The sequence below is a fragment of the Ilyonectria robusta genome (genome assembly GCF_021365365.1).
Source record: "Ilyonectria robusta strain PMI_751 chromosome Unknown BGZ61scaffold_9, whole genome shotgun sequence".
Classification (NCBI taxonomy): domain Eukaryota; kingdom Fungi; phylum Ascomycota; class Sordariomycetes; order Hypocreales; family Nectriaceae; genus Ilyonectria; species Ilyonectria robusta.
Genome location: NW_025764443.1, coordinates 721,260 through 746,114, shown reverse-complemented (window position 1 = coordinate 746,114; position 24,855 = coordinate 721,260). Strand labels below are relative to the sequence as shown.

The window sequence follows — 24,855 nt, the reverse complement described above, 5'->3', positions numbered from 1 at the left end:
AGCAATTAAATTTAGATACGAATGGTCTCAAGTTGTTATTCGCTCTCAATAGAAGATGGTGTTTTTATTCCATGGCATCTGCGTCTGCCCCTACATACTACTATTGCATTCTTGTCGCTAGTGGAGAAGGCCTAATGCCCACCACCACGCTGCAACTGCGGCGCATTCTTCCTGCTCAGCTCTAATTTACACCAGACCACGATCACGGGGTGGGCTGTCCATGCAATCCAAAGCTTGGCAGCTCTCCTGCTCTGCTCTACTCTGCTCTCCTCCCTCCTCTTCCCTCCTCTTCCCTCCCTCTCCTGATTTCTTGCCGTACGTCCTCTCCGTCAACGGAATACCAATGGCTCTATTCTGTATCACCCACACTGTCTCTCCTCGTCACCCTTCCCCAGCACTGCCTCGCGCACCTCGCCAGCTTGAGCACGCGGCCTCGCCAACTCCGAACAATACCAGGGCATAGCATACGAGACATGGACAAAGACGGAAAGTCTTAGATTTTCTCTCTGAGCCATGTCCTGCTGCGTAGTAAGAGCCCAGTCGGCAGCGCATCCGCCCAACCACAGACCCTCTCTTCACCGACCACGGCAAGCCGGCGGATGTGCTGTTGGTTGAATGCGCCCTCTCGTGCCAGCGCCCAATCACGCATCCCAGACGGGGAAGGGGCGTGGACATAACACAGCTTTAGGCGAGACAGGTCACCATCAACGCCCATTAACGCCGCGTCTAGCACGCTAGGACCGTTGTCTCGTATCGCCGGCCGCCGTCCGCGGCTGTGCTAGGTGCTGGAGACTCTGGACCCGTCACTGACCGGGGCACCGAGGTACATACTCACGTCCCAGGCCGCCCTTGAGACTGGTGCGCAGGTGCGCCCGCGACTGACCGCCGACTAGACGACGCCCATCCTGTTAGGTTGGGTGCGGTGACGCGCAACTTGCCTGAGATGCTGTACGAAGTACTACGTAGTAACTCCGCCCAACTTAGTATGCCATCACCCTGGCTTGTCCCCGGCGCAGTGGCTCGGGCTGGCGCGGCGTCCCAGGCTGATTCGCGCTTCGCACTTCTCAGTGGAAGTTGGGAGTTCGGAGCTGGGAGTTGGGGCCGGAGACAGGGGGCCCGCGATCGAGACCATCGCCGTCTTGCCACGGCCATCCAACCTTACCTATCCATGTTAACTTACCTGCTGACCGTTTAGGGATTCCACTGCGAAGACAAAGCGTGTTTGCGCGCGGATGCATGGCCTTGCTAAACTTACCAGGAGTCGAGATACGAAGACCCTTCCCGGCCAAACGGTCCCGATCCGGACACCGTGGATCAAACATGACGGTCTGGTTCCCCCTACGTAATAATGTAGGCCGGCATGGGTGAAACGAGGGAGCGACCGGCTGCCGTCGTGATCCTCGGTCGGAGACGCCCAGGCACGCAAACCTCCACCAACAATGCGACATTAAATAAATTTAGAACAGGCTTGTTTTCCTGTCCCTCCAACACAGGTACCAAAGGCATCGATATCACAGAAACATCACAGTCACATCGAATCAAGCCGATAAATCTGCAGCGGCTTGACGTTTCCGGCATTGGTGTGGGACGTTGCAGAGTCCTGTTCTGTCTGAGCAGCGCGCCACATCCAGTTGCGTCTGTCGTCTGTAGCTACCTGTCACATCCAAGGCTCAGGTACACGCAGTCTAGTGCCGTCCCAGAAAGATGGGAGCGCTTGTCGCCAGATGCTGACCCGGCAGAAATTATTAGTGCCCCTTGGAGGAACTTTTACCGCCGTACCTTTTCTCCTTGGGGTAGCATCCCAGTCAACCTGTGATGGGAGCTAGGCCGCTCTCTACAGTGATTGGTTGCTCGCTGAAGAGGGGGCTGCCCAGTCGTCATGTAAAACCCGTCACAACCAGCTGGACAGCAGGCACAAGATATGCGTGACGAGGTGTTTAGCGGCATCGCAGCAGCCAACGCGGAAGCCTTTAAGGGCTTGTCCCGACGCACGCGATGGCTCTCGCGGCACACCGCTGCTACTGCAGCTACTACCGAATACTACTGCTACTACTGATGCTTCCCGCTCGAAGAAGTCATGTTTGAATCAGGATGGTGGTCTTCTTAGCACCGACGCGGTGCGCGGGGAAGAAACCCGCGCGGGGCCTTTTGCTCGCCAGCAGACCCGTCAGCGAGGATCCCTTGCTGACGCCCGGGAGGGGGGGGGCGAACACTCTTCTTGGTGAACATGACGGCATGAGACAGTTTTCGAGACGGAGAGATACGCAGTAGAGCCGCAATCACGGATGATACGGTAGCCCACGGTAGTCTGACCAGGGACCGGCTCTCCTACCAATTCTGCGACGATGTGGACCGACTCCCAGGCGATGATGGACTGACGCTGGCTGGGAGCCAAGACGAAGTTGGCTCTTTTGCACGCTGAGCAAGGGAGAAAGTTCCATGGATCAATATGAATCAGCATGGGCCAGCTTGGACCAAAATGGCCTTTGATTTGAGTTTCGATTCCTTCTAGATTGGCAGATTGTAAGGGATTCTCCATGGAATAGGTGCTGATGAGAATGAGAATGGGGTCGTTGAAATTGCCCGCTCCTTCGAAGCGCCGCAGAAGAAAGGAAAGCCGCCGCCAACTCGAGAAGGCCAGTTGGAACAAGTAAGCGATCCATTGAAATTGTCGCCCGATAGCCCTGCTTAACGCCGGTGCCTCGCGGGAGGGACTAGGGACCAGGGTCTTGGTCTCTCATGCGTGACATCCTTCTCGGTCGAGGAACTGCAATTACTTCACTCCACCACTGCCTCGCGCGGCAGTTGGCTTTGGCTTTGGCTGGCTGGCCGACTCCCTGTTCGTTACTCCCTGCTCCACGAGGCCTGACGTCGCGCGCAGGACTGGCTGGGTTGATGACTGGTCCGCCAGATATGAAGGCAGGACGGGCCATGTACAGCGCTGCTGCACTGAACCCGGAAGGATCATGTATGTTCATGGATGGATCAATGCATATAACCCCATCGGGTCATGGTCAACTCGCAGCTCGATCCCCGCCAACGCCAACGCCAACGGCATCAGCGTTTGCGTCTAGCAGAGCGTCTACGTCTGTCTGGCCCAACTGGACCTAGTCGCAGTCAGCTGGCCGGTGGTGAGCGATTGCCATCCCGACGACTGCCGGCGTTCCGTGCTTTACGACGGCCCAACAATAGAACAATGCCTGCATCTCCCACGGTCTACTTCCGCATCCCTCGCCGTCGGCGCCGTCCCACGCCGCGGGCGGCGAGGTGAATGTTGAACGGTAGCGCATCGGGAGGACGGCGGAGGACGGCGCGACGCGGTTGGCCGCAGCCGCATGCTGCGCTCCACCCGCTGAAGGCGCTTCGAAGTATTCATGGGATGGTCTTTGCCGTGGCGTCTTGCTTCCCTCCCTCTGAACACCAGCGCCAAGCGACCGGGGGGAGGGCAGCCAACGCAGCGGCCAGCCGGGAGTGCCGCCGCCGTCCGTCGCTTGCCCAGCGTGTCGGAAACGGGCGTTGCTGGCGTTGCTGGCGTTGCTGGCGTTGCTGGCGCCCCGATGCTTCGATTGAAAGCAGGATCTATCCGTGCAGGGCTGGCTGTACCTCGACAGCTCGCCACTGTCGACGTGTTTGTCCAACCCGGTTCGGCCAGATACGAATACCTGCACCACAGCGCTGGATGGGTCTTGGATGGGTCTTGGTCTCTTAGATGAGAGGAGGCGGAGGGCGCGCGAGTTGGAAGGAAGCGGCGTTGTGTGACACAACCATGTTGGGCGGATGGATGGAGGATGGGAGGGTTGGTTGGTTGGTTGGCTGGTGTTGGTGCCAAGGGTTGGTGATCCCCGGTCGTTAGACTCGCAATTCGCCCATCCAAACAGATTCCCGACCTCAACCGTCAGCCCTCAACCCTCAACTCTGATTCCTCGTCATGCCGCCGCATCTAAGCCCCCCTCCGATTTAATCCTCTCGCTCCTCACGTAGCTTTTTCAACCCTCAGGCGTTGTTGGTGATATGCCGGTTGGTTAAGCCCTCTGCGCAACGTTCTCCCCCCCGCGCAAATCCCTGTGACTGCTCCCCCCCTCCCGAGACCCGAGAGAAATGTCGCCGGCAAGGGAAACGCGAAGGAATCGTCCGAAGCCCAAAGTAGGCGCAAAAAGGGAAATACCACGAGACCAGGGCCCCGGGAGCGCTTTAGGCCCCTCTCATCAAGCGCGGCCGCGACAGGGGAGGCCCGCTGTCCCCCCCCCGAGCCGTCCCGTCGCAGCATCGACTGGGGACGTGCCGAGGTTCCAAACAGACGGCTGGGATTTTTCTAGATGCCTGGCCCTTCTTTTTTTTTTTTTCCTTCTGACAGCCGCATGGGGGGCTCGGAGCGTTGCGCGCATCCTTGCGCTTTCAACGGCGCAGCGGGAGGTCAGTGAGGTTTGCGTGATAGAAGATTCCCAAGGTCAAATGGATCAAGGAAATGATGTCAGCGCGAGTGTCGCATGCGGTCGCAGCTTACACATGCGTAGTAATAAAAATAAAAATAAAAGCAATTCCTTCCCGGAGCCCCAAAAGTGCCTAGATCTGCGTTTCACTCGTCTCGGCCACTGGTCTGCCTCGATGAGAACCCATGAAACCAAACCACTCCGCACAGCCGGCCAATCACACGCCCGCCCTGACACGCACCCCTGGACGTCACATCTCAGAGCCTCAACACCAACCCAACGGAGCCATTGTCTACGGGATATCGTCCCAAGATGCATTCCAATCTCACGCCTCTCCGCCCCCGTGTTTGCCCCGAATCTATCGCCGTGTCCTTTATTCCGTATGCATGCCTAAAAATAACCCCAACTACCCATGCGACGCAAGTCCTGTCACAGCTAACCGCCCAATGGCAGACCTGCTTCTCCTGTAGCCGCCGGTTAAGCGCCCTGCCTTACACCGTCTCGCACCCCTACAATCCCGCTTCCATCCCCAGTTTCTAGAACGCCCCCCATCTACATGCCGCAGGCGCAGCTATTTTTATCCTGTCTTTTGGCGTCGCCTCCATGCAAGTGATGGCGGCTCCCCGAGAGAGGAGGGGGGGCGTCCAGACGTCATGGCTTCGCCCTCATGCAAGGCACGAACGAACTACGCCGTTGAGATGGCTCCCACGATGGGCCTCGGCGGCTGGATATGCAACTTAACGCGCACGCCCTCCCCCTTCGTCCAGGTCTTCAATCCCTCATGCAAACGACACCAGGCATCTTGCCGCCGTCTGCACAAGACAGAAATCTATCACCACGAGCCAAACCCGCCTCTCGTCGAATCTTCGTCGTCATCTTGACGCCCAGTGACCTCGCCCTCCTGCAAGGTCTCCCCCCACACACGCCCCCTCCCTCGGAGCTCCCAGGCATCGGGGCGCCAAGAGAACCAACAACGGCGCGGGCTCTCAGGGGGGAGGGGGTCTGGCGATATCTGGAGATGGCCTCGTCGAGCCGATTGGCGTCGACCACGAGCGTTCCCGAGACGCCGGTATAGCTTCCCTCCCACCCCACGGCACCGTGCCGCCCACACGTCCGGACCCAACTCCGTGGACGGGGAAGCACGGTACTTGAGGCCTACGGGAGTGCAGACCGGGTGTTGCGTCCCGATCTGGGCATCTGGGAGTTGGTTTCCACGCGCGCATGCGGTTGGTATTTTTAGGAACTGGTTGCTATATTAAGCCCTAGCCTCACTGCAGCCGCCGATGAGCTGCAGGTTCTTTAATGGGACTACAGGTCTTGCCCGATCACAAGCGTTCCCACCGTCTGTTCTTCCTCTGCCATCATATACTATCCACCGCCCTTCATTAGACATCCCTGTCCTCGAAACGGACCTCCTTTGAGTCTCTTGAAGCGCCTTCGATATTTCCCTTGTCACCAACGCAGACGTTTCATGCCACCCACTTTCCCCGGAGGCATCTCCAAGCGCCCATGTTTCGGGATCATCCATCCCACCCATCCATCTCGTGTTGGGGGGGTTCGCCGCCAAACATATGCACGTCTGGACCGCCAGTGCTGCAAACGTTGTTTCAACAGTTACCGGGTACTGCGCCGCCGCCGGCGCTTCCTTAAGTTGACGGTGTGCTTCAGTTGCAGATTCGCCGTGTTGGCGATTCATATCCATCATCATCATCTCCACCTCGATAAGACCCTGTTCATGCTGCCTGTTCATGCTAGGGTTCGTATGTGCTATAGATAGCACCCAACAACTACCGACGCCAGGAACCTGTCGTCATATTGCCTTGGGACCCTGCATCTCATCGACATGTTTCATGCTAGTTCGTCTCTTGCATCGATAGTCACCAGCGCGTGCAGGTAAGTATAGGGGTACTTCGGTGGTACTTTCTACTTCTTCTGTCGTTTCGTGCTCTTGTCACTCGCCCCGCTGAGAACACTCGCGCTGCGTTTGTGACTACTTCCTGGCCGACCGTTTTTATCGGCCTCGCCGTTCTCTTCTTCTGGCTTTGCCGAGGTCTCTGCCGCTTCGTTCGTGGGGGCTGCTGAGTCGACTGCGTCCTTGGTGGCCGCCTCACTGACGGGGTTGGTGGTGGCGACCTCATCCCCTTCCGACTTTTCCTTGGATGTATCGGCTGCCTCCGGAGCTTTGTCGACATCCCCCTCACCATCCTTGGTCTCTTCCTTCGTCTCAGGCTCGGATTCCGCGGGGGCCAGTGCCTTTTCTCGCTCAGCCTTCTTAGCCTGCTCGATCTTGATTTCGGCATCAATCTTGTCCGACACCTTGCGAGCGTCGAGCAGGCTATTCACAGCTCCAAGGAGTAGCTCGTACTGATGAGTTGTCGCCGCGGTAGGCATGGCCAACTTGTTGGGCACATCCAGCTCGTTGAGTGCGTTGGTGATGCGTAGTTGCTGCTGATTAGACTTGTGCGAGAAGAGCTTGTTGATTTTCTCGGTACGGAAGGTAGGTCCAGAACCCAGACGGTCGTGATGCGTAACACCATATACCACCTCCTCCTGGGTGGTAAGCTTCCGGCGCTCGGGTTTCTCCTGTTGACCCTTCTTGCTAGTGGAAGTCGGTGTTGGGGCGGCGGTTGCAGGCTCGCGAGGACCAGTTGTTGAAGTGACAGTGCTCTCGCGTCGTCCAGCCTCCTGGGCAGCGGCGACTTGTTGAGGGCCTGGGGGGCTGAGGGGCTCGCCACCTCGGTCGGCATGAGTGACTTGCGCTTCTTGGTCTTGTCAGCACTCATGAGGTTCTGAAGCAGGTTCTGGAGACCAGCAGAAGACTTGAAGGCGTTGATGTCTGTGTCTGCACGGGGGTAGTCGAGGCGGTTATACAGTTCCCGGCGCTCGTCGTTGAAACGTTCGCTGCGTGCCAGGATCCTCTTGATCTCCAGCAACAACGACTCCTCTTCTCGGGCTTCCTCGCGCGATCGGGTCAGGGCGTTGAGTGCAAATTCCTTCCTGAGTCTCTCCTGCTGTGGGTTGAAGTGCGCCATCAGTTCGTGGAGCGCAAATTCGGGTTGCGTCATGTACTGGGCGGGCTTCTGTGCAGCCATCATCTTGGATGCCACCTCGTAATACCGCGCCTTCAGGTCCTCCATCGAACGGGATCGTGTCGCCGGCACGATGGCCTTACTCTCGTCGCCATCGACGTTCATGTCGCCGTTCGTAGCAGGTGGATTCCATTCGTACCGGTCCCATATCAAGGGCCATCGTAGGTCGAAGTCACGCGCCAGTTCCAGCAAATAGTCCGTTTCCTCCTTCGTCCAGTCGTTGTTCTGCAGTGATTGCTGATATTGGCCTTCACTGTACTGGGGCACCGACACCTGGACATTATATTTCGCAAAGGCAGAATCCTCCATCTCGTCCTTCGAAGGCTGAATATTCTCGTCCGCCGTCGCGGGTGCCTGCTCCTGCGCCTCGCCTTCTGCCTTCTCGCCTACCCGCCTCCAATGTCGCAGGGTCAAGCTTGGGTCATCGCGTGCAGAGTTTCGAAATTTCCGTAGTTCCCATCGAGAAGCTGGCTTGCGACTCGCGAAGCGTCGCTTCTTGAAATGGGTGGTTTCGGGGACGATCGCGATCGGGTTGTCGCCACCCAGGTTGTGCACCTCACGCGCGAGGCCCTTCAGGTTTGGCCTGGGCGCCGCAATCTTCTGTTTCTTCGCAGGTCGGGGGCCTGAAGTCCCATCGGGGAGGTTGAGCACGTCGCGAACGTCGGATGTCATGGTGGCGAACAGTCGTCGGGGGTGGCTAAATCGCGGTTTTCATCTCATGAACCATCAAAATTAAGCTCTCCGCGGATTGGTATTTATTTTGACGGACTATCAGGGCGTTATCCGTTCAGTCGCGTCCGGTTGAGGCTGGTTTGAGTTCACCAACACGAAAATTTGAGGTCATCGAGGTTGGACGCGCTGAAGTTCGATTCCGGAAGGCGTTATCACCACGTGACTCCACCCCTGACGGCCGATTTTCGAACGTGGCAGCTTCGCTACCAGCGCCAGATTGACTAGCTGCGCTTCGCACTCTTACACACGACCTTCTCGACGGATCTCCCACGAACGACACTCAACACGGACGAGGGCTTCAATTGCGCCAGCTGAAAGCGCCGCTTCCCATACCAATAAGCGCAAATTCCGTTTTCCCAAACCCGCCAAAATGAGGTCCCTCCTCCCTCTCCTGTCGCTCAGCGCAGTTGCGAACGCGCTATACTTCTACATCGATGGAGTAACCCCCAAGTGCTTCTACGAGGAACTGCCCAAGGACACCCTGGTTGTTGGACACTATACTGCAGAGGAGTGGGACGACCGAGCGCAAGGATGGCAGAAGCATGATGGCATCAGCATCTACATCTCCGTCGATGTATGTACACCTATCCCTTTCTGCTGCCCAGCCATGATCAGCTCCAATGCACCTCGTACAGTTAACCACAAAGCAATGCTAATTCTCTCGCCACCAGGAAATCTTCGACAATGATCACCGCGTCGTCTCCCAGCGTGGCCAGGCCTCCGGTCGCTTCACCTTCTCCGCCGCCGATTCTGGTGACCACAAGGTCTGCTTCACTCCCTCATCGACCTCCGGCCGCCCAGGCTGGCTGTCGACCAAGAACCAGAACGGCGGTATCAAATTGACGCTTGACCTCGTTATCGGTGAGACCAACCAGATCGAAAGCAGCGACAAGAGCAAGATCCAGGACATCACGACACGTGTCAAGGACCTGAATGCTCGATTGAACGACATCCGAAGGGAGCAGGTCTTCCAGCGAGTAAGTACACGTCCATTCTTATCAATTTGGCGATCACACATGACGTGGACTTTTCAAACGCTGGTCCTGGAGCGGCGATTAAAGGCCAGATCGAATGTCATATGAGCTGTCACAAGTACAATGCTAATCACAGCTCACCCCATCTAGGAGCGAGAGGCTGAGTTCCGAGATCAATCCGAGTCGACCAACGGCCGCGTTATTCGCTGGATCCTTATCCAGATGGTTGTCCTGGGAATTACTTGCACCTGGCAGCTTTCGCATCTCCGATCGTTCTTCATTAAGCAAAAGCTGACTTAATGGAATCGTTCTGGGGCTGGACGTGATGTACCTGGTTCATAAGAGGATTGTCGTAGGCCTTGAGCGTTGATAGAGCAATTCAGCAAGGTCTGGCAAGGATAGGATGGGAGTCTCTGGAATAGGCGTCCCTTTTTGAGGGGCGTTTCTAATGTTACATAAATGTTATGATACGTAGTGAGAGTGGCCGTTAAAAAAGAATATGGGGCGATGATAATATTGGCAACGCCTTTTTTTCCCATTACAAGTTGTACCTGACGAAAAAACTCCCTATAGTGCTCTATCTCATCTCACAAACAAATCACCAAGCTTCCGTTCCCGAATCCATCCCACACTGACTGCTTCTTGCATCTACACCCATCACAACACGACCTTCGCTCCACCGAGCCCTCACTCTCACCAGGCCAGAATGATTCCGTCTGGGCACGCGATGAAAGACAGTATTATAGACAGCATCATGAGAAAGAGGAGAGGAAATAACACCGAACCAAACCCAATGCTGCCCTGCTCCATCTCCTTGCGCCGTGCTGCGCTGGAAGATTAAACTGGTTTTAGTATAATTTCGTGATGGAATGCCAGACATAAAAAGGAAAGCTTTCCCGACTCCAAGACCTGTATCCATCTAGTTGTGTTGCTCCATGTTGAAGGTGGCCGTGAATGGATATGGTCTCCGATCAGTTCCGGAGTTCTATAGTACGTAGATGGTGTGGGCCGATTTCGACTGATGGAGATCCCAGGACCGTGTTATCGTTCGAGATTCCCCTCGCCGCTCAAGATTCCAAAAGCTCTTGTTGCCGAATGAGACTGCAGTTGCTCAATCTGGCCGCTCAGGTGCTTCCTTCAAACGACAAATCTGTTCCATCTGGGCTCTCGCCCCCAACCGTTCCTCTGGGTATGGGATCCTCCTTGGAGTCGGGCTACCATCAACGTAAAGATCCTGAGGCAAAATGCCACAGCAATAGATACACAAACAGTCCCGACAGCCGTCAGGATGCAACTAACCACAGCAGAGCGTCTTCATAAGCTTCTGGAAGCCAGTGGGCTGAGGATCAACGGGTCGACCGTTTTGCAGGACTGGCTGGGTCGCCGGGCCCTGTTGGGAGGTCCTCGGCTGGGGCAGGTTCTGCGCGCTGTTCTGGAACTGGGCTTGAGTCGAGCCAGTCGGGGTAGCCATATCGCGGAGACCCCCAGCTCCGTTCCGCTGCGCCGACAAGGCGCCGGGGGCGCTTGGCCGATCTCTCTGCTTGCCCATCTGCTTGATCGGAGACGGAGGAGGGGGTTGCGCGGCGTTTAAACGGCCGACAGTGAGGTTTTGTGCTTGTTGGTGAGAGGTGGTATTCCCGGGGCGGTTGCTGTGGAGCTCCATCTGAGACGGCCCGGGGCGCACGTTTGGGTTGTGGAGGTACGCGTTGTGGTTCTTGGAGTCCCATCCCTTTCCCGAATCCTTCGAGATCTTCATCCAGTCGTACTCGCCATCCTCTACCTCGCCGGTGTTCTTGAGAGACTGGGTGAAGAGCTCTCGGAGGTAATCGTAGTCGGGGGTGTCCTCGAAACCGAGGTTTCGAACGTAGGTGAGGTACTTGGAGAACTCCTCGGGGAAGCCTTCGCACAGATCCTTGATAACGGTGGTCTGCTTCTTCTCGCCAATCTTCTCGTACTTCTGCTTGTTGGTAGCAGCCTTCAGGCCCTGCCAGGGGAGACCACCCCGGAGGAAGTAGAGAAAGACGTGGCCGAGGGCCTCAAGATCGTCTCGTCGGGACTGCTCACGACCCAAATGGGTGTTGATGCTCATGTAACGAGCAGTTCCAGAAAGGGATTTTCGCTCGCGGTAGGGAATGTGCTGCTTCGTCTTGGGATCACGGTACTGCTTGGCCATGCCAAAATCGACGACGTGGATGACGCTAGATGCCTTGGTGCCGGGTCGGCCGATGAGGAAGTTGTCGGGCTTGATGTCGCGGTAGATCAGGTTCTTCTCGTGAATGGTCTGAACTCTTGAGAGCATCTGCTTGGCAACCATCACCACAGTCTTGATAGAGAAGCGTCTACCACAGTGGTCGAAGAGGTCCTCAAGCGAGGGGCCGAGGAGGTCGATGACCAGGATGTTGTGGAGGCCTTCCTGTCCGAAGTAGTAAACATTGGGAATGCCGGCTAGAAATAATTGTCAGTCACACGAGAATAGGCTAGGCAGGAATTGATGAATTCTTACGGCAGCCGACGAGAATCTTGTACGTTCGGTACTCATCTCGAAGTTGGGGAGCATCACTCTTTCGGGGTTCCTGTTGGCGATGATTAGTAGTGCACATGGAACCGGCCGAAGTCGGTATTCGGCGCGCTAGAGCGCACTCACGAATTTGATGGCAACCTGCTGGTTGTTCAACAGGTTGGTGCCTTCGAAAATGACACCAAATGAACCCTCTCCAATCTTCTTTCCGACCCTGTAGTGGACGCCGACGACGTTGGACGAGCTGGAAGCCATGGCGGCGTGGGGCGGTCACCGCAGGACCACCTTCGGAGACGCGTAGGCAGGGAGACGGGGATTCGGGAGGTATGCAGAGATGGGGAAGCGGTGGCTGCAAGAGGAAATCGATGCCTGTAAACAAAGTCAAGAAAACGGCGGTCAGCGCTGATGAAAACGGATAGAATTCTGCAATGACTCGAGGGTAAAAGGGGAAGAACGCAAGCAGGACGAGTGGCGTGGCGTGCGGTTGGACGGGAGAGAATGAGGCGAGGTGCCCAGGCGTCTCAGGGCGTTGGGTGGTATTTTTGGGGGCGCGGCAAAAAGCCTCTGTGCAGGCGAGACGCAGACGCAGACGCAGCCGTAGCCGCAGGAAGCAGATGTACGACGCGGACACAACTGCTTGCCCCTATAGGCCAGGCTCGGGGAGAGACGCTGGCAACGGGCAGAAGAAGCAGGGCGCCAAGGGCGGAAGCAAGGCGAAGGCCTGCGGTCGCCAGCGAACACTGGGCAGCAATAATGGCGGCGGCGAACAACAGCAGGTCGAATCGTGACCTCCCAACGCATCCAGGCACCTCGGGCCACACCACCTTCGCTCCGCACGCCAACGCAGTTCCAGGGAAGGGGAATGGGACGGGACGGGTGTTCTTGATTCACTCACCTGCAGACGCTCAGCAGGTAGGACGGCCGAATCGATTCGAGTCGGAGGATGTCGAAGCAGAGCCCCCGGGCAAGTCGACGAGAGGCGGATGAAGATGGCTGAAGGCGGATTTGCGAGATGGAGAGATGGGATGGAGGAAAGGGGAAGAGGGAAGGTCGCCTAGGCACCGTAGCCCGGGCCAGCGACCAGCGGCCAGTGGAGAGCCTGGATGCAGAGGCCACCGCTGACCAGCCCCAGGGCCTAGGCCAACCCGCTCCAGGACGAGGACGGCCGGTTGCAGCGAGCTAGCCGGTACCTGTTCGGAAGTACCGCAGGTCGCAGAGGCTGGGGATCCATGGGCCACGCAGCCGGCGCACTTGGCGACAGGCATGGCCGTATGCGCACTGTGCTTCTAGCCTGAGGCGCCTGCCTTTCTTGGCCCATTGGCCTGCCATCGGCTGCGCCGTTTGAGCCGCTGGCGGGCTTCCGGCGATGCAACGTCGGCCTCCACAGTGCGCATGGAAAATTATACCGCATCCACATATCCAGACGCCAAGCTTGGCGGGTACCTGGCAGCCAAGTATCTTGCCGCCAGGTACCTGCTTTCCAGAGCCGAAGACGGGGTTGCATCCAGGGCCCATGGGCAGGTAGATTTGTTGATGATGGAGCCCCGTACGACTCGCGAGGAGCCGACGGTTTTGTTGGACCTCGGAGGCTCAAACTTGCTTCACGCTCCGCCAAAAGCAATCAATGCACCGCTCAGTATGTCTCTCGCCTCGATCAATTTCTGTCTGTCCACCGCTCAACCGGTACACTCAACCACACTCAACCAGTAAGTCGCATCTCTGGGTCGGCTGAGAAATTTGCATGGATGGGCAATCCGAGCCGAGATGTGCCTCTGGTCACGGACCACCCTGAATCAACTGGACATCGAGCCCTGGGCTGGATGGGCAGGATGGAGAGGGGATGGGATGAGATGAAATGCAGCTCGACGTCCGCTAAGAATGGCACTGTCCACGGTCCGTCGCCTCCTGTCCATCCTCCGTCCATCTTCAGCGCTTCCGTCGAAGCCCCCTAGTCGGCCGCTTGACTCGGCGCTGTCCACTGAGGCGGCCCCCGGTGGAGTCCCCAACGGCAGGCCCGGGGTACCTCGCTCGGGGCGCAATCTCCCAGCCTCTGCGGAGGTACCACGGAGACCCGACAACAGGCGCGAGTCTTTCCGTCGGGGCGTCCTGAGCCCAGAATCACAGCGGGCAGGCCAACTGGGGATGCCCCGGGAATCGTGCAGCAACGCAAGGCCAGGCCAGCACATTTCAATCTCCTTGCAAGCAGATGGATCGACGGTGTCCGCGGGTCCAGCTGCAGGATGCGTCGTCGACGCCGCAATCACTGAATGAATTCGTATCTGCCAGCCGGAGACCCTTGTGCAGAGCTCGTCCTCGTTCCCCAACGGACCGGAAAGGTAATATGGACCCATTCTCACCGCCAACCGCCGACGCCTCTCATGAGGCTCTCTATCTCACTACGAGTAGACGACACTCGCTCCCCTACAAGGGCATTGAGGCGGTCGGGGCCAAGCGAGAAGACCGACAAGCGCTACAAGCCGCGCCAGATAAGTCAAGACGTTGCTAGCGCCCGCCCGGCCATCGAATTCCAGCCCCAATCGGCGGCTCCATCTGCCCATGCGCAGCATCTCTGGCAGTTCACGGAGGTACACGACCCGAAATGCAAGCTTGTAGCGCAGTACCGTGTCCAATGCCATCATACAAGTTCCCGTCACACATACTACAACGCCTCAACTCTCATCGCCTGATGCCTCATCTGCCATCAGGCCTCGCCTGGCGCTGATCGAATCACGGGAGGTTACCAGTCGCACGCTTCCCTGCTCCTCGTCCACCCCAGCGCGCCCCCGGCCCACCCGACCCGGCCAAGAACAGATATCCTCGTGCCGGGTTCCACGCCAGAATCGGGTCTCTCCTCAAGCCCCTGGAGTAGTCGCTGGGGACGATTCTCATGCCCACTAAACAGACGCTGCTGTACGGCCGTATCCACCTCCTTATTCGGGATCCCGTCCCTCCTTTAGGCCCCCTAAATGGTGATATGGTGTGCCATCCCGCATCCCCTAGCACGGCCAACAAGCGGAGATCACACACCATTGAGCTCCCTCCCCACAAGACGAACCAGCAGCTGGACAACCAACAATATTCGCATATTCAATTGGCATCAGGTATGAAGGAATTGCCTTCCAGAGGGGATATTTGACTTTCAAATCCTCCGTCTACCCTGCTTATCTCCAACAGTCTAGCATATGTTTCTCTCCAGCTTAAACGTCATTACGTATTCATGTGGCGCCAGTGATGTGAGTGATGTCTCTCCTTCCAGACTCAAGGCTTGAGCTTTCACTTGACACCTCCCACTCTCGTTGTCTCAGTCGCTATTATGGCGTTTACTTCAGCTCCGTTACTTGCATGTTGCATCCCGTTACCCTGAACCACCCACGGTCCAGGGGCAACTCCGAGAAAGCTTTGACGGGTCTTTGCGCAGGCGACCGTCTCGTACGGACGGCGTCTCGGTGCAGTTTGCATCAGTACAACGCCGTCTATCCCCTTTGGCCGGGTTCCGTCAGGTTTGGTCCGGGCCGTGTTGCCCAGCAGCCTGTCGCAAACAATAATGAGGGAGAGTGAACACTGGCGCGGCTTGACCATGTCTAAGTCACCAACCTAACGGACCGATCGCATTGGCAAGACATATGTGTGTTCATAGCTGCACCTGTGAATCCTGATTCAGCCTCTGGAGGGCTTCGGGTGTCGGATCGCATCCGCACTCCAGTGCTTGACTCTCATATCCCTTACAGCGAAGTCACCTTGCTCGGACAGAAGGTGAACCAGGTCAGTTTTCGCGTTCGGAGATTTGGTCCCCATTTTTAGTTCGTAATATCCGGGGCAAGCGCCAATCTTTTGTCTCACAACGTGCATTAACATGGTTAACCAATAAATTGCCACATCTCCCACCTCATTCAACACTGCAGTCTAAGTCTGGCCAATTGTGAATGTCAACAAGCGCCATCGATTGCTTATCCCATATCGTATTGTTTATGTACGAGGGGCTGAACCATGTATGAACGTCATCTTAGTGAGAGCTCCTTCAAGTAAGCAGAGTTGGTCATTGTGGTAATTGCGAGGAATAAGGAACGTCAATAGGATTGCTTACAAGACAAAACCAAGCATGAAAAGGAGTAGATCAATCAGACAAATACATGCGGTGAATTATCCTACCACTTGCGATGCAACATCTACTGCCCACGTTGCTGCTAGTGCGTCTCAAGCTCGTCGAAGTGACAAGTCCACCCTAGGCAAGCCACCAAGCTTGACTTGTCATATGACAATATACCACCAAATCAACAAAGGAGACATGGAATGACACATCCCATTTTACATTGGCTCGGGCTGTAGCTGCTCGCCATTGTGAAGTTGTCTGGGTTTTTGATGTACTGCTCCACGACCAACGCCGAGCCCTTGGTATAGGGTAGCATCCCCTCACCAGCCCTTGTCTGGATCAAGGACATCAACCGCCCATCCCACGACGATGATCTAGCCATAAGCAGTGAAGCTAGGTTACAATAATATCTCAGGATGGCGTCGTGCGGCCGACTTCGGTATCGAATCAAAACCTCCACCTGTCCTCGCCCTGCTCGGTGGGATACAACACCGAAAATAGGATTACCAATGCAAGCTAACTCACTCTGCCGGCAGACTACCGCATATTCTATGGGGCCAATGCGAGAATTACTCCTCGCCGGATGACTGAATGAGACTAATTGCGGTAGGGATAGGTGGTGTTTACAGGATTTGGGGGTAGTATAATCAAGCGCTCCGTTATCCCCGACCGGAAACCGGCTCGAAACCGGCTCCTTTTGGGCAACCGGCTCACACCATGACATCAACCTCTGGACTCGTTTGCTGTCACCGCTCGGTCGCCGGTTTTGAGTGAGGTGGGGGAGGGGTATCAATTGCCCCGCATGAGCTGCTGGTATGAGATTCATAAGCTATCGGCCCATTTGCTTGTTTCGGGAGTAACTATAAAGCCCTCGAGAGGGGATCATGTTGATCATCTCGTCAGGCTCAGTTCTTACTCTTCCTCTCCTGTGATCCAACTTTCCACCCGAGTAGCCCTTCCAACATAACCACCGCCACCATGTCCAAGCCAGAGGGTATCCCTGACATGACCTATCGGTTCCTTGGCCGATCTGGTCTCCAGGTGTCGTCCATCGCCCTGGGCGGATGGCTCACCTACGGTGGCCACGTCGATAAGCGTGAGGCTTCCCCGATATAGCTCAAGAGATCTTACGTGCGAGTGCTGATAATCTGCAACAGAGGCCACCTTCAAGTGTATGAAAGCCGCCTATGACTGTGGTGTTAACTTCTTCGACTGCGCCGAGGTCTATGGCAAAGGAGAGTCTGAGGTCGTCATGGGAGAGGCCATCCGAGAGTTCGGCTGGAAGCGCAACGACCTGGTTATTTCCACAAAGGTGAGATATCAACTCAGTCCATCTAAGGGAATCACGAACTGACAATATTCCCTCGGTAGATCTACTGGGGCGGTGCCTTTGGCAACAACCCCGTCAACAACAAGGGCCTCTCGCGAAAGCACATCGTCGAGGGTACTAAGCTCGCCCTCAAGCGACTCGACCTCGAGTACGTGGACCTCATCTACGCCCACCGACCCGATCGCCAGACTCCCATGGAGGAGATTGTTCGTAGCTTCAACCACATCATTGACCAGGGCCTGGCCTTTTACTGGGGTACCTCTGAGTGGAACGCCGATGAGATTGCCCAGGCTTGGCGCGTCGCCGACAGACTTGGCCTGATCGGCCCCGTCATGGAGCAGCCGGCCTACAACATGCTGGATCGTGAGAAGGTGGAGAAGGAGTACGACAACCTATACCGTGAGGTCGGCCTCGGCCTCACTGTCTTCTCGCCCATGAAGCAGGGAATCCTCTCGGGCAAGTACAAGGACGGTATCCCTGACGACTCTCGCTTCGCCCAGACGCAAGTCGAGTTCATCAACGGCTGGTGGAAGACCACCGGCAAGGAGAAGTGGGATGGCATCATCGAGACGGTCAACAAGCTCCAGCCCATTGCCGAGAAGCTTGGTGTTCCCCAGAGCCAGCTCGCGCTCGCTTGGGTGCTCAGCAACAAGAACGTCAGCTGCGCCATCACCGGTGCCAGCAGCCCCGAGCAGGTGTACGAGAACGTCAAGGCTGTTGCTCTTGTTGACAAGTTGACTCCCGAGATCCTCAGTGAGATTGATGTTATTCTGAACAACAAGCCTCCGGCCTGGCCTCCGCGATTTTAAACCGCCCCCTCCAGACCGGACACGACAGAATATGAAGAATAAAAATGGGTTAGAATAATATCTAAATATGAAATAAACCCCTCCTCGGAGATACACAAACCATTATGCAAGCAACGCGCGGATGTTGACCGAAAATTGTTGAGAGGCAGTGAGCAAGTGGGAGCTTTCGATTCCATGACAAATCAGAATCCGGTACTTAACTCTCTCCCATCAACCGACTAATCCGGCGGGATCATCGACTGCGTCAGCTTATATGTGTTTTCTCGCTCAGAAAATACCAAACCCAAATTTCATCTCGTCACATCACAATCATGAGCGCATCCAAGCTTCTAAGTCGGTTCCAGTGGGTCACGTCACCCCTCATCATCAGCGCGCCCATGGCCGGGGCTGCGACCCCGCGCCTTGCGACTGAAGTGAGCAAGGCCGGTGGCTTAGGTATTCCCATTCCAGTCTGCAAGCACTTCGCAAGAGACATGTAAGCTGATGGTACGTTGAGGTTTTATTGGGGCAATCGCGGACCTCGGAACCGAGTCTCCCCAGCTCTCGGCGCTCGATGCTGAGCTGAGCGAGGCTCGTGGCCTACTTGGCGATGACCTACCGGCAAGCAGTCCAATTCAAGTCGGTGCGGCCTTCATTACCAGCGATGCCTCCATGACTGCTTTTGCCGATACGGCGCTGCCCGTTCTTGCAAAGCACCGTCCTGCAGCGGTATGGCTGTTCGCACCTGATGGTGACTTGAAGCCTCATCCGGCAATTATCAAGGGACTCAAGGGTCTCGACCCACCTCCTGTCGTATTTGTCCAGGTGGGAAACGTTGCGGCGGCGAGAGAGGCCGTGAAGGATGGCGCAGATGTACTTGTGGCTCAGGGAGTCGATGCTGGCGGCCACCAGTTCCGTCAAGGAACGGGAATCGTCACACTGGTCCCAGAAGTGAGGAGCATGCTTGATGAAGAGTTTCAGGGAAAGGATATAGGGCTCGTAGCTGCGGGAGGTATTGCTGACGGGAGGGGTGTGGTTGCGGCCTTGGCCTTGGGTGTGTACCTGAGTCGTGAGCACTGCTGAATTGACTGCTAATTATTCACAGGCGCGGATGCAGCGGTGATGGGGACAAAGGTAAGTGGCGTTCAACCATGGAATGTGAACTGAACTGATGGGTATAGTTTACCGTTGCCCCTGAGTCGAAGTACCCTGACTTCCGAAAGGAAACTATTCTTAAAGCCGTCGATGGCGGAGTGTCGACGTTGAAGTACATCTACTTCCTAAATTCATATACCCTCAATGTTGATGATATTTAGGTCACCATTCAATGACCAAATCACCAAAAGCACCCTTTGGGGTCCCCTCTACGACGGCCGAGCCATCATCGGGTCTATCCATGAGAAGTTTCTCGCGGGAGCATCGCTTGAAGAGTGCCAGAAGAGTTTGAAGGAGGACTACTCCGAAGAAGAAGCCGACCGCATTACTCGTACTTGGGCGTAAGTTACACCTGTCAAAAGATATTGTCGTTGCGGTTACTGATGTGAATAGGGGAGCCGGTGTTGGACTTGTGAAGAAGGCACAGCCTGCTGGGGATATTGTCCGCGAGGTGCAGAAGGAAGCCTTGGCAGCAATTCGGGGTCTGGCAGGCTTGATCTAATTACCAAAATTGAAGGAATGGCTATGTATCCTGCCTTTGGTTCACATTGCGACAGAATATCGACAGTTGAATATGGATCATGAGCAGTCTTGAACCGGCCTAGGCGTGGTATTCGTCTATATGTACTCGCATACAAGCAATGACAGCCGTGACAAACAGCAAAGTGATATCATACAAGAGGACGTGGCACTCTCCTCACAACTTGGCCTTGGTCTGAGCCTTCTTCAGGATAGGGTCCAGCTTGGTCGCCTTCATGACGTCGCCCGCAACCTTCAACTTGCCCGACATGAAGAGACGCTGGGCGTTGGCCTTGCCGGCGACGAGCTTGCCGAAGTTCTCGTCAGAGAGTGAGAGGGTGACTGCGTAGACACGTGCGTGTTAGCCAGCGGACTTTTCAAGTCAAGGAATGCGCCGCAGAGCGCAAACAAATGAGGACTCGAAAAACGGCCTTGTCCTTGAGTAGTTGGGCGTACATACCGGTAGGCTTCTCGCCAAGGCCAGCGGCGACCTTGCCTGACTCCTTGAGGTCGATGTGCCAGCTCGCTTCCTCGCCAGCCTTGTTCTTGAGCTTGAAGGCGTAGACGCCCTTGCCCTGCTTGATGGCGTCCTGGCGGTCCGCGTCGCTGGCATTGATGGCGGCGTTGATGGCGTCGAAGGCGGCCGAGGAGGGGAAGCTGTCTGCGCAGCGAAAGGATTGCGTCAGTTCACGTCAAGTCTTGGGGGGGAGGCGGGGGCGGGTTTGCGCCGAGTCATGATGGCGGATGTACGCACCGTTCTTGAGAGACATGGTGGCGTTGGAGAGGCGCTGGACTGGATCGCGGATCGAGCGGAGACGAAGATCTGGGAATAGGCAATGCGAGATTTGGACACACAGGGGTAATGTTCCAGACAGGGCGGTATGAGGATGCAAAAGGGAAATGTGTGGGGGAATTGGCCGTGTTTAAATGCGAGAAGCCGTGTTTCCTGGGGTTGGCCGTTGGCGGGTTGGCGGATTTCCGGGGTCGTTGCATGTGATGCGAGCCTCGGCGACGGAGCACGGAAGCTGACATCATGTGCGACGGCCGACGGCCTTTTCCCACCTGTTCCACAAAGGGCCCCCAAGACAACTCCGAAACGCCTTCTGGAGACTGGATCTAAGGGACCGCCATGGCTCGGATTAACGTTGAACCAACGGAACCCCCCTCCAGCAGCCCGGATCGTAACCGTCCGTACTTTCCTGCCTATTGCATTCATTATTCAGGGCTGATGGTCCTCTGGTCAGGTGCAGGGCCGAGCATGTAACCCACCCAACTGTCCTGGAAGCTGTCCACGTGCACGCTTGCGAACCTCGGAAACATGGACCTAATGGGGTTTAAATGGCACATGCAGCACATTAATCACATTAATCACAGTAAAAGATGGTTAGGGAAGAAGAAAAAAAGCGTCATATTTATGGGAGTTGCATTATATATACATTGTGATATTACATCACCGGGAGATGAGTAGATGGGATACCGAATACCCAGCAAATCATGTTACACATTTTGGAGAGCGAGAATCTCTGTGGCGGCGCTCTCCCCTTCGCTCCAACCGTCAACTACATCTTTATCCCTTTTTCATTCCTTACAACTGCCACTCAGGCACGCCAAAGTCTCGATGCTGCGGCCAGTTCTCGGGTCTGTAAATAGTTAGCTTCGAGCTCCCCCTGGTCTTCGCTTCGCAAATACGTACCTGGTCAGGAGCAACACCGCCATCCGCCGTCTCCTCTCCACGATATCCTCTGCTGCCGTCAATCGCAACCAGTCGCCAAACCAGCTCCGCAACTCCGTCTCGCTCTTCCCCAGGGTATCGATGCCGCGATCCGCGCAGGCAAGTCGCAACTCGTCGTACTCGAGCCCTGTTGGCCCGCCGTCCTCGATAATGTTCTTGTCGTCGCCCTCCAGGTATGCCATGCGATATATGCCCTTGGCCTGCCACATCCCCGGCGGCGTGAAGCCTAGCTTGTCCCATATTCCACCGCTGATGTGCAGGCTCTTGAGGACGTGAGAGCGAGCCACGTCCTGGGTGACTCGGGGACTGAGGACGCCGTGGGGGTACTTGCTCTCGAACTCGTCAAAAGCGGCTTTTCGGCGCTGCTCGCCCTTCTCAAGAGCCGCAAAGATTTGCGTCGGTATCCTGCAGGTGTATGGCACCAAGTGGTCGACATAGGCAACCACCAGGACAGTAAATTCACCAATGACGATGAGCATGAGTCCGAAGAGGGGGAGACGGATCATGTCGTGGCGCACCCGCCATAGAAGGACCCAATCGGCTCGCGAAAATGTCCGCGGGACGTAGTGTGGTCTGAATATCGAGGGTCGGTCGTCAGCGGGGGTCCGCTTGAGCTTCTCGCGGAGAAGGCGGCGGCTCGCCAAGACATTCTTCAAGCCGTCCTTGTAGAACCTCAGGTAGCCCTTTCCCAGCTCAAAGTAGTATTTCGGGGCCGACTCGTAGTCTCTGCGGCGCGGCAGCGTGAGCGGTGGCGGTCGGGACACGGCAGGCGGGTTGACGAGCGGATTGGACGTCTTGGGGCCGTCATTGTGGATGAATCGCGACTGCGCTGTGGTGAGAATGGGCGGGGGTTTCGAGGCCGGCGCATAGAGGCTCGAGGGCCAATTGCCGATGCTATGACCGTGTCGGCGCGGAGCGTACGCAAAGTGCCTCCATGGCGTTCGGCAGCTCATGGCATCGGTGGGTATGGTCGATGTGAGGATGGAGATGGAGGAGAACCTCGATGCTGGCAGCACCAAATGGAAGCCAGCGAGGTGCGTCATTGGCTCCGGAGAATCGGTAGCTTCGGGAACCGCCCCGGGGCCAAGCTCGGAGGTACCTGGGCCGGAATCGCCCCAAGTCCGCTTGCCAGCGTCAACTGGCGTGCTCACGACGAACGCTTCTCGCGAGTGACTGAAGGCATGTATTGATTCGACCCAATTATTCCGTGCAGGTTGCCACTTGCAGAGTGCCAAAGTGGAATGAATTATTGAAACATGGAGAATTTGTATGCATCATAGACTTGGAATTATGGGTAATCGACCCATCATCACCAGCGTCGCAGGAAAAAGGCTCCGGCTTGCCCTGTAGAAAATTACGACTGCCGTTCTGGGACCTTAGTGCTTAGAGCTGGCTCTCAAACCGGAATCTCTGATTTGATAGAATTCGTAGGAACATATGGAGCCGCACGGGGCCTGTAAATTCTTTATGATGCTAGGTAACTAACCCCGAATTGATGGCTTTAGACGGATGCTTGAGTGTGAGACGAACTACTTCGCCGCTCAACTTGCATATGTGACAAATGGCTTTTTGAACTTGAAACATGTTTTGGGGTAACGTGAATATATTTCCGTCCTTTGTCGAATCTCTCGGCGAATTTGGGTCGCTTGGACATAAACGTTGACATCAATACCGCTAAAATGGCATGGCAGCCGGGGCTTTGCGGGGTGGTTCTGTCACTGTTAGTAATTTAATAGCAGGGAGTAGGAAGCCATCATAATTTCAACAAAAAATTGGATTCTGATGCGCCAGCTCTCATAATCGTCCAAACGCAACCCATCAGCGCCGCAGCTAGAAGCAGAGCTTGACATCTTCTGTAAAAAGGTTACCTGGTTTTGAGACGAGACACAATGGTATGAGCTACTGGCCTGTGACATCCCCAACTGTGGAAGGCTTGGGCACAGAGCTCACGATGATGCAGGTTCACGCGGATGCATCCAACTTCGCCGACGGCGTCACAAAGCAGGATGCCTACGAACAGGTTCTGATGCAGGCCGAGGGTCTCTTCATTGGCCAGCGCAACTGGGTTCGTTTTTTCTTATTCCCCTACTGTCATTGTTGAATTTCTGGCTCACACGTTTTTTCTCCAGGTTTGGTGAGTGTTCATTTTTGGCCCGAATTTATGACTCCTTAAGGGTGTGTCTGATGAAGCCCTAGCAACCTCGCAAACGCTGCATCTCTTTTGTGGCATGCTTACAAATCGTTGGGTGCACCGAGCAATAACGTGAACTGGGCAGGTGGGTGACGAACTCTGACCATATCAATTCTTCTCTCGACATGACGGTAACCAGACAACAACTTCACTTATAGGTTTCTACGTGTTAGACAAGTCATCTCAGCAGCCACAGCTCATCCTTGGACCCTTCCACGGCAAGGTAGCCTGCCAGACCATCCAGTTCGGGAAAGGAGTGTGCGGGACGGCGGCACAGACAGGGACCACCCAGCTGGTCAGGGACGTGGAGAGCTTCCCGGGGCACATAGCTTGCGATGGGGATAGCAAGAGCGAGATTGTAGTGCCGATTCTGGTCGAGCAGCCCGGGGGCGACGGCGAGAAGAAGGTGGTGGCGATCATCGACATCGACTGTGCCGTGTTGGACGGGTTTGATGACGTTGACAAGGCGCACCTCGAGGACCTGGCGGCGCTGCTTGCGAAGAGCTGCGACTGGTAGCCGAAGGCTATCCAAAATGCACATCAATCCCTGTTCGCATTCTTTCCGGATGCCTTGTGTCTCTTCCATGACTAAAGTGACTCATGGTGATGTTAGTGTCTCGGATGAATCCTGTGGACATGAACACAGTGACTGACCCAGGATGAGGCTATCTCGAGACACAGTTTTACTGCTTGCGTTCGCAAACAGGGTGTCCCGGTTCCGCTAGTTCTGGAAACCCTCACAGGTGAAACCTGCATAATAAGTGCGCCCTGGAGAACAATGTGCCGCGAAACGTGAGACCAGTTACCGAAGCTGAGGATGGGTCTCTGCAGCTGCGGCGTGCCTAGCTTCAAACGATGCCGATACCATGGAATGGGGCTCTGTCTCCCATAGCAACAATCGTCATCGGGAGCGACGGTCCAATGGTTCCTCTCCCGCGGATTGGAGACATGACAATTTTGATCTGACTCGGTGATACTGATGGTCGCTGGCTGTCATCATGTCTTGCGAGCCCTGGTGTCCTTTGCATTGCAACCGATCTCCAGCTGCTCAGGGTCCAGAGACACTCGCTCGCTCTGTGGTCTGTCTGATCTTTTTGCATGCAAACTCATCGTCGCCAAGGACACGGCTAAGCTCGAAACTTGGGGCCTAATCAACAGCGGTGGAGCTCGTGGACCCCGGTGACTTGCGTGCGAACAGAGCCTTCCCATCCACTCTCCCCCACAGAATCGAGATCGGGTCATCTCTCGCAGCTGATGGCGGGCCTGTGAGCGTCGGTGTCGTTGTGTTTCCTAGGCTACGCGACCAG

General features: G+C 56.0%; 11 protein-coding genes across 11 annotated transcripts; 6 read left to right on the top strand and 5 right to left on the bottom strand.

The window, feature by feature from the left end:
* The first annotated feature begins 1,247 nt into the window (after nt 1-1,247).
* Nucleotides 1,248-1,991, top strand: BGZ61DRAFT_236349 (uncharacterized protein). The gene has a single exon (XM_046238279.1). The coding sequence runs from the start codon at nt 1,361-1,363 to the stop codon at nt 1,814-1,816; it is 456 nt and encodes a 151-aa protein (XP_046104750.1). The 5' UTR covers nt 1,248-1,360; the 3' UTR covers nt 1,817-1,991.
* Nucleotides 1,992-3,904: 1,913 nt separating this feature from the next.
* BGZ61DRAFT_236366 (uncharacterized protein) lies at nt 3,905-5,030 on the top strand. Its single transcript, XM_046238280.1, has 2 exons — nt 3,905-4,810; nt 4,884-5,030. The coding sequence occupies exons 1-2, from the start codon at nt 4,099-4,101 to the stop codon at nt 4,898-4,900; spliced, it is 729 nt and encodes a 242-aa protein (XP_046104749.1). The 5' UTR covers nt 3,905-4,098; the 3' UTR covers nt 4,901-5,030.
* Nucleotides 5,031-6,353: 1,323 nt separating this feature from the next.
* On the bottom strand, nt 6,354-8,356 carry BGZ61DRAFT_517638 (uncharacterized protein; the record flags this gene model as incomplete). Its single annotated transcript, XM_046252337.1, has 2 exons — nt 7,210-8,356; nt 6,354-7,165 (listed from the first exon to the last, which is right to left on the bottom strand). The coding sequence occupies exons 1-2, from the start codon at nt 8,189-8,191 to the stop codon at nt 6,354-6,356; spliced, it is 1,794 nt and encodes a 597-aa protein (XP_046104748.1). The 5' UTR covers nt 8,192-8,356.
* A 128-nt stretch (nt 8,357-8,484) lies between these two features.
* BGZ61DRAFT_419713 (emp24/gp25L/p24 family/GOLD-domain-containing protein) lies at nt 8,485-9,748 on the top strand. Its single transcript, XM_046243462.1, has 3 exons — nt 8,485-8,825; nt 8,923-9,228; nt 9,376-9,748. Exons 1-3 carry the CDS (start codon nt 8,622-8,624, stop codon nt 9,523-9,525), a joined length of 660 nt encoding a protein of 219 aa, XP_046104747.1. The 5' UTR covers nt 8,485-8,621; the 3' UTR covers nt 9,526-9,748.
* Nucleotides 9,749-10,519: 771 nt separating this feature from the next.
* BGZ61DRAFT_351725 (kinase-like domain-containing protein) lies at nt 10,520-11,998 on the bottom strand (the record flags this gene model as incomplete). Its single annotated transcript, XM_046240354.1, has 3 exons — nt 10,520-11,670; nt 11,729-11,798; nt 11,870-11,998. 3 exons carry the CDS (start codon nt 11,996-11,998, stop codon nt 10,520-10,522), a joined length of 1,350 nt encoding a protein of 449 aa, XP_046104746.1.
* Nucleotides 11,999-13,331: 1,333 nt separating this feature from the next.
* Nucleotides 13,332-14,521, bottom strand: BGZ61DRAFT_451196 (uncharacterized protein). Its single transcript, XM_046245802.1, has one exon. It carries the CDS (start codon nt 14,092-14,094, stop codon nt 13,537-13,539), a length of 558 nt encoding a protein of 185 aa, XP_046104745.1. The 5' UTR covers nt 14,095-14,521; the 3' UTR covers nt 13,332-13,536.
* Nucleotides 14,522-16,405: 1,884 nt separating this feature from the next.
* BGZ61DRAFT_236205 (putative voltage-gated K channel beta subunit) lies at nt 16,406-18,095 on the top strand. The gene is made up of 3 exons (XM_046238278.1): nt 16,406-16,929; nt 16,991-17,145; nt 17,205-18,095. Exons 1-3 carry the CDS (start codon nt 16,812-16,814, stop codon nt 17,970-17,972), a joined length of 1,041 nt encoding a protein of 346 aa, XP_046104744.1. The 5' UTR covers nt 16,406-16,811; the 3' UTR covers nt 17,973-18,095.
* A 188-nt stretch (nt 18,096-18,283) lies between these two features.
* Nucleotides 18,284-19,608, top strand: BGZ61DRAFT_477691 (uncharacterized protein; the record flags this gene model as incomplete). Its single annotated transcript, XM_046248933.1, has 6 exons — nt 18,284-18,407; nt 18,469-19,020; nt 19,057-19,085; nt 19,133-19,218; nt 19,268-19,447; nt 19,500-19,608. The coding sequence occupies 6 exons, from the start codon at nt 18,284-18,286 to the stop codon at nt 19,606-19,608; spliced, it is 1,080 nt and encodes a 359-aa protein (XP_046104743.1).
* Nucleotides 19,609-19,803: 195 nt separating this feature from the next.
* On the bottom strand, nt 19,804-20,395 carry BGZ61DRAFT_477690 (SCP2 sterol-binding domain-containing protein; the record flags this gene model as incomplete). Its single annotated transcript, XM_046248932.1, has 3 exons — nt 19,804-19,967; nt 20,086-20,286; nt 20,380-20,395. The coding sequence occupies 3 exons, from the start codon at nt 20,393-20,395 to the stop codon at nt 19,804-19,806; spliced, it is 381 nt and encodes a 126-aa protein (XP_046104742.1).
* Nucleotides 20,396-21,210: 815 nt separating this feature from the next.
* BGZ61DRAFT_351690 (uncharacterized protein) lies at nt 21,211-22,310 on the bottom strand (the record flags this gene model as incomplete). Its single annotated transcript, XM_046240353.1, has 2 exons — nt 21,211-21,265; nt 21,319-22,310. 2 exons carry the CDS (start codon nt 22,308-22,310, stop codon nt 21,211-21,213), a joined length of 1,047 nt encoding a protein of 348 aa, XP_046104741.1.
* An 825-nt stretch (nt 22,311-23,135) lies between these two features.
* Nucleotides 23,136-24,196, top strand: BGZ61DRAFT_236142 (GAF domain nucleotide-binding protein). Its single transcript, XM_046238277.1, has 5 exons — nt 23,136-23,249; nt 23,318-23,422; nt 23,487-23,491; nt 23,554-23,633; nt 23,707-24,196. The coding sequence occupies exons 1-5, from the start codon at nt 23,247-23,249 to the stop codon at nt 24,063-24,065; spliced, it is 552 nt and encodes a 183-aa protein (XP_046104740.1). The 5' UTR covers nt 23,136-23,246; the 3' UTR covers nt 24,066-24,196.
* The last annotated feature ends 659 nt before the right edge of the window (nt 24,197-24,855 follow it).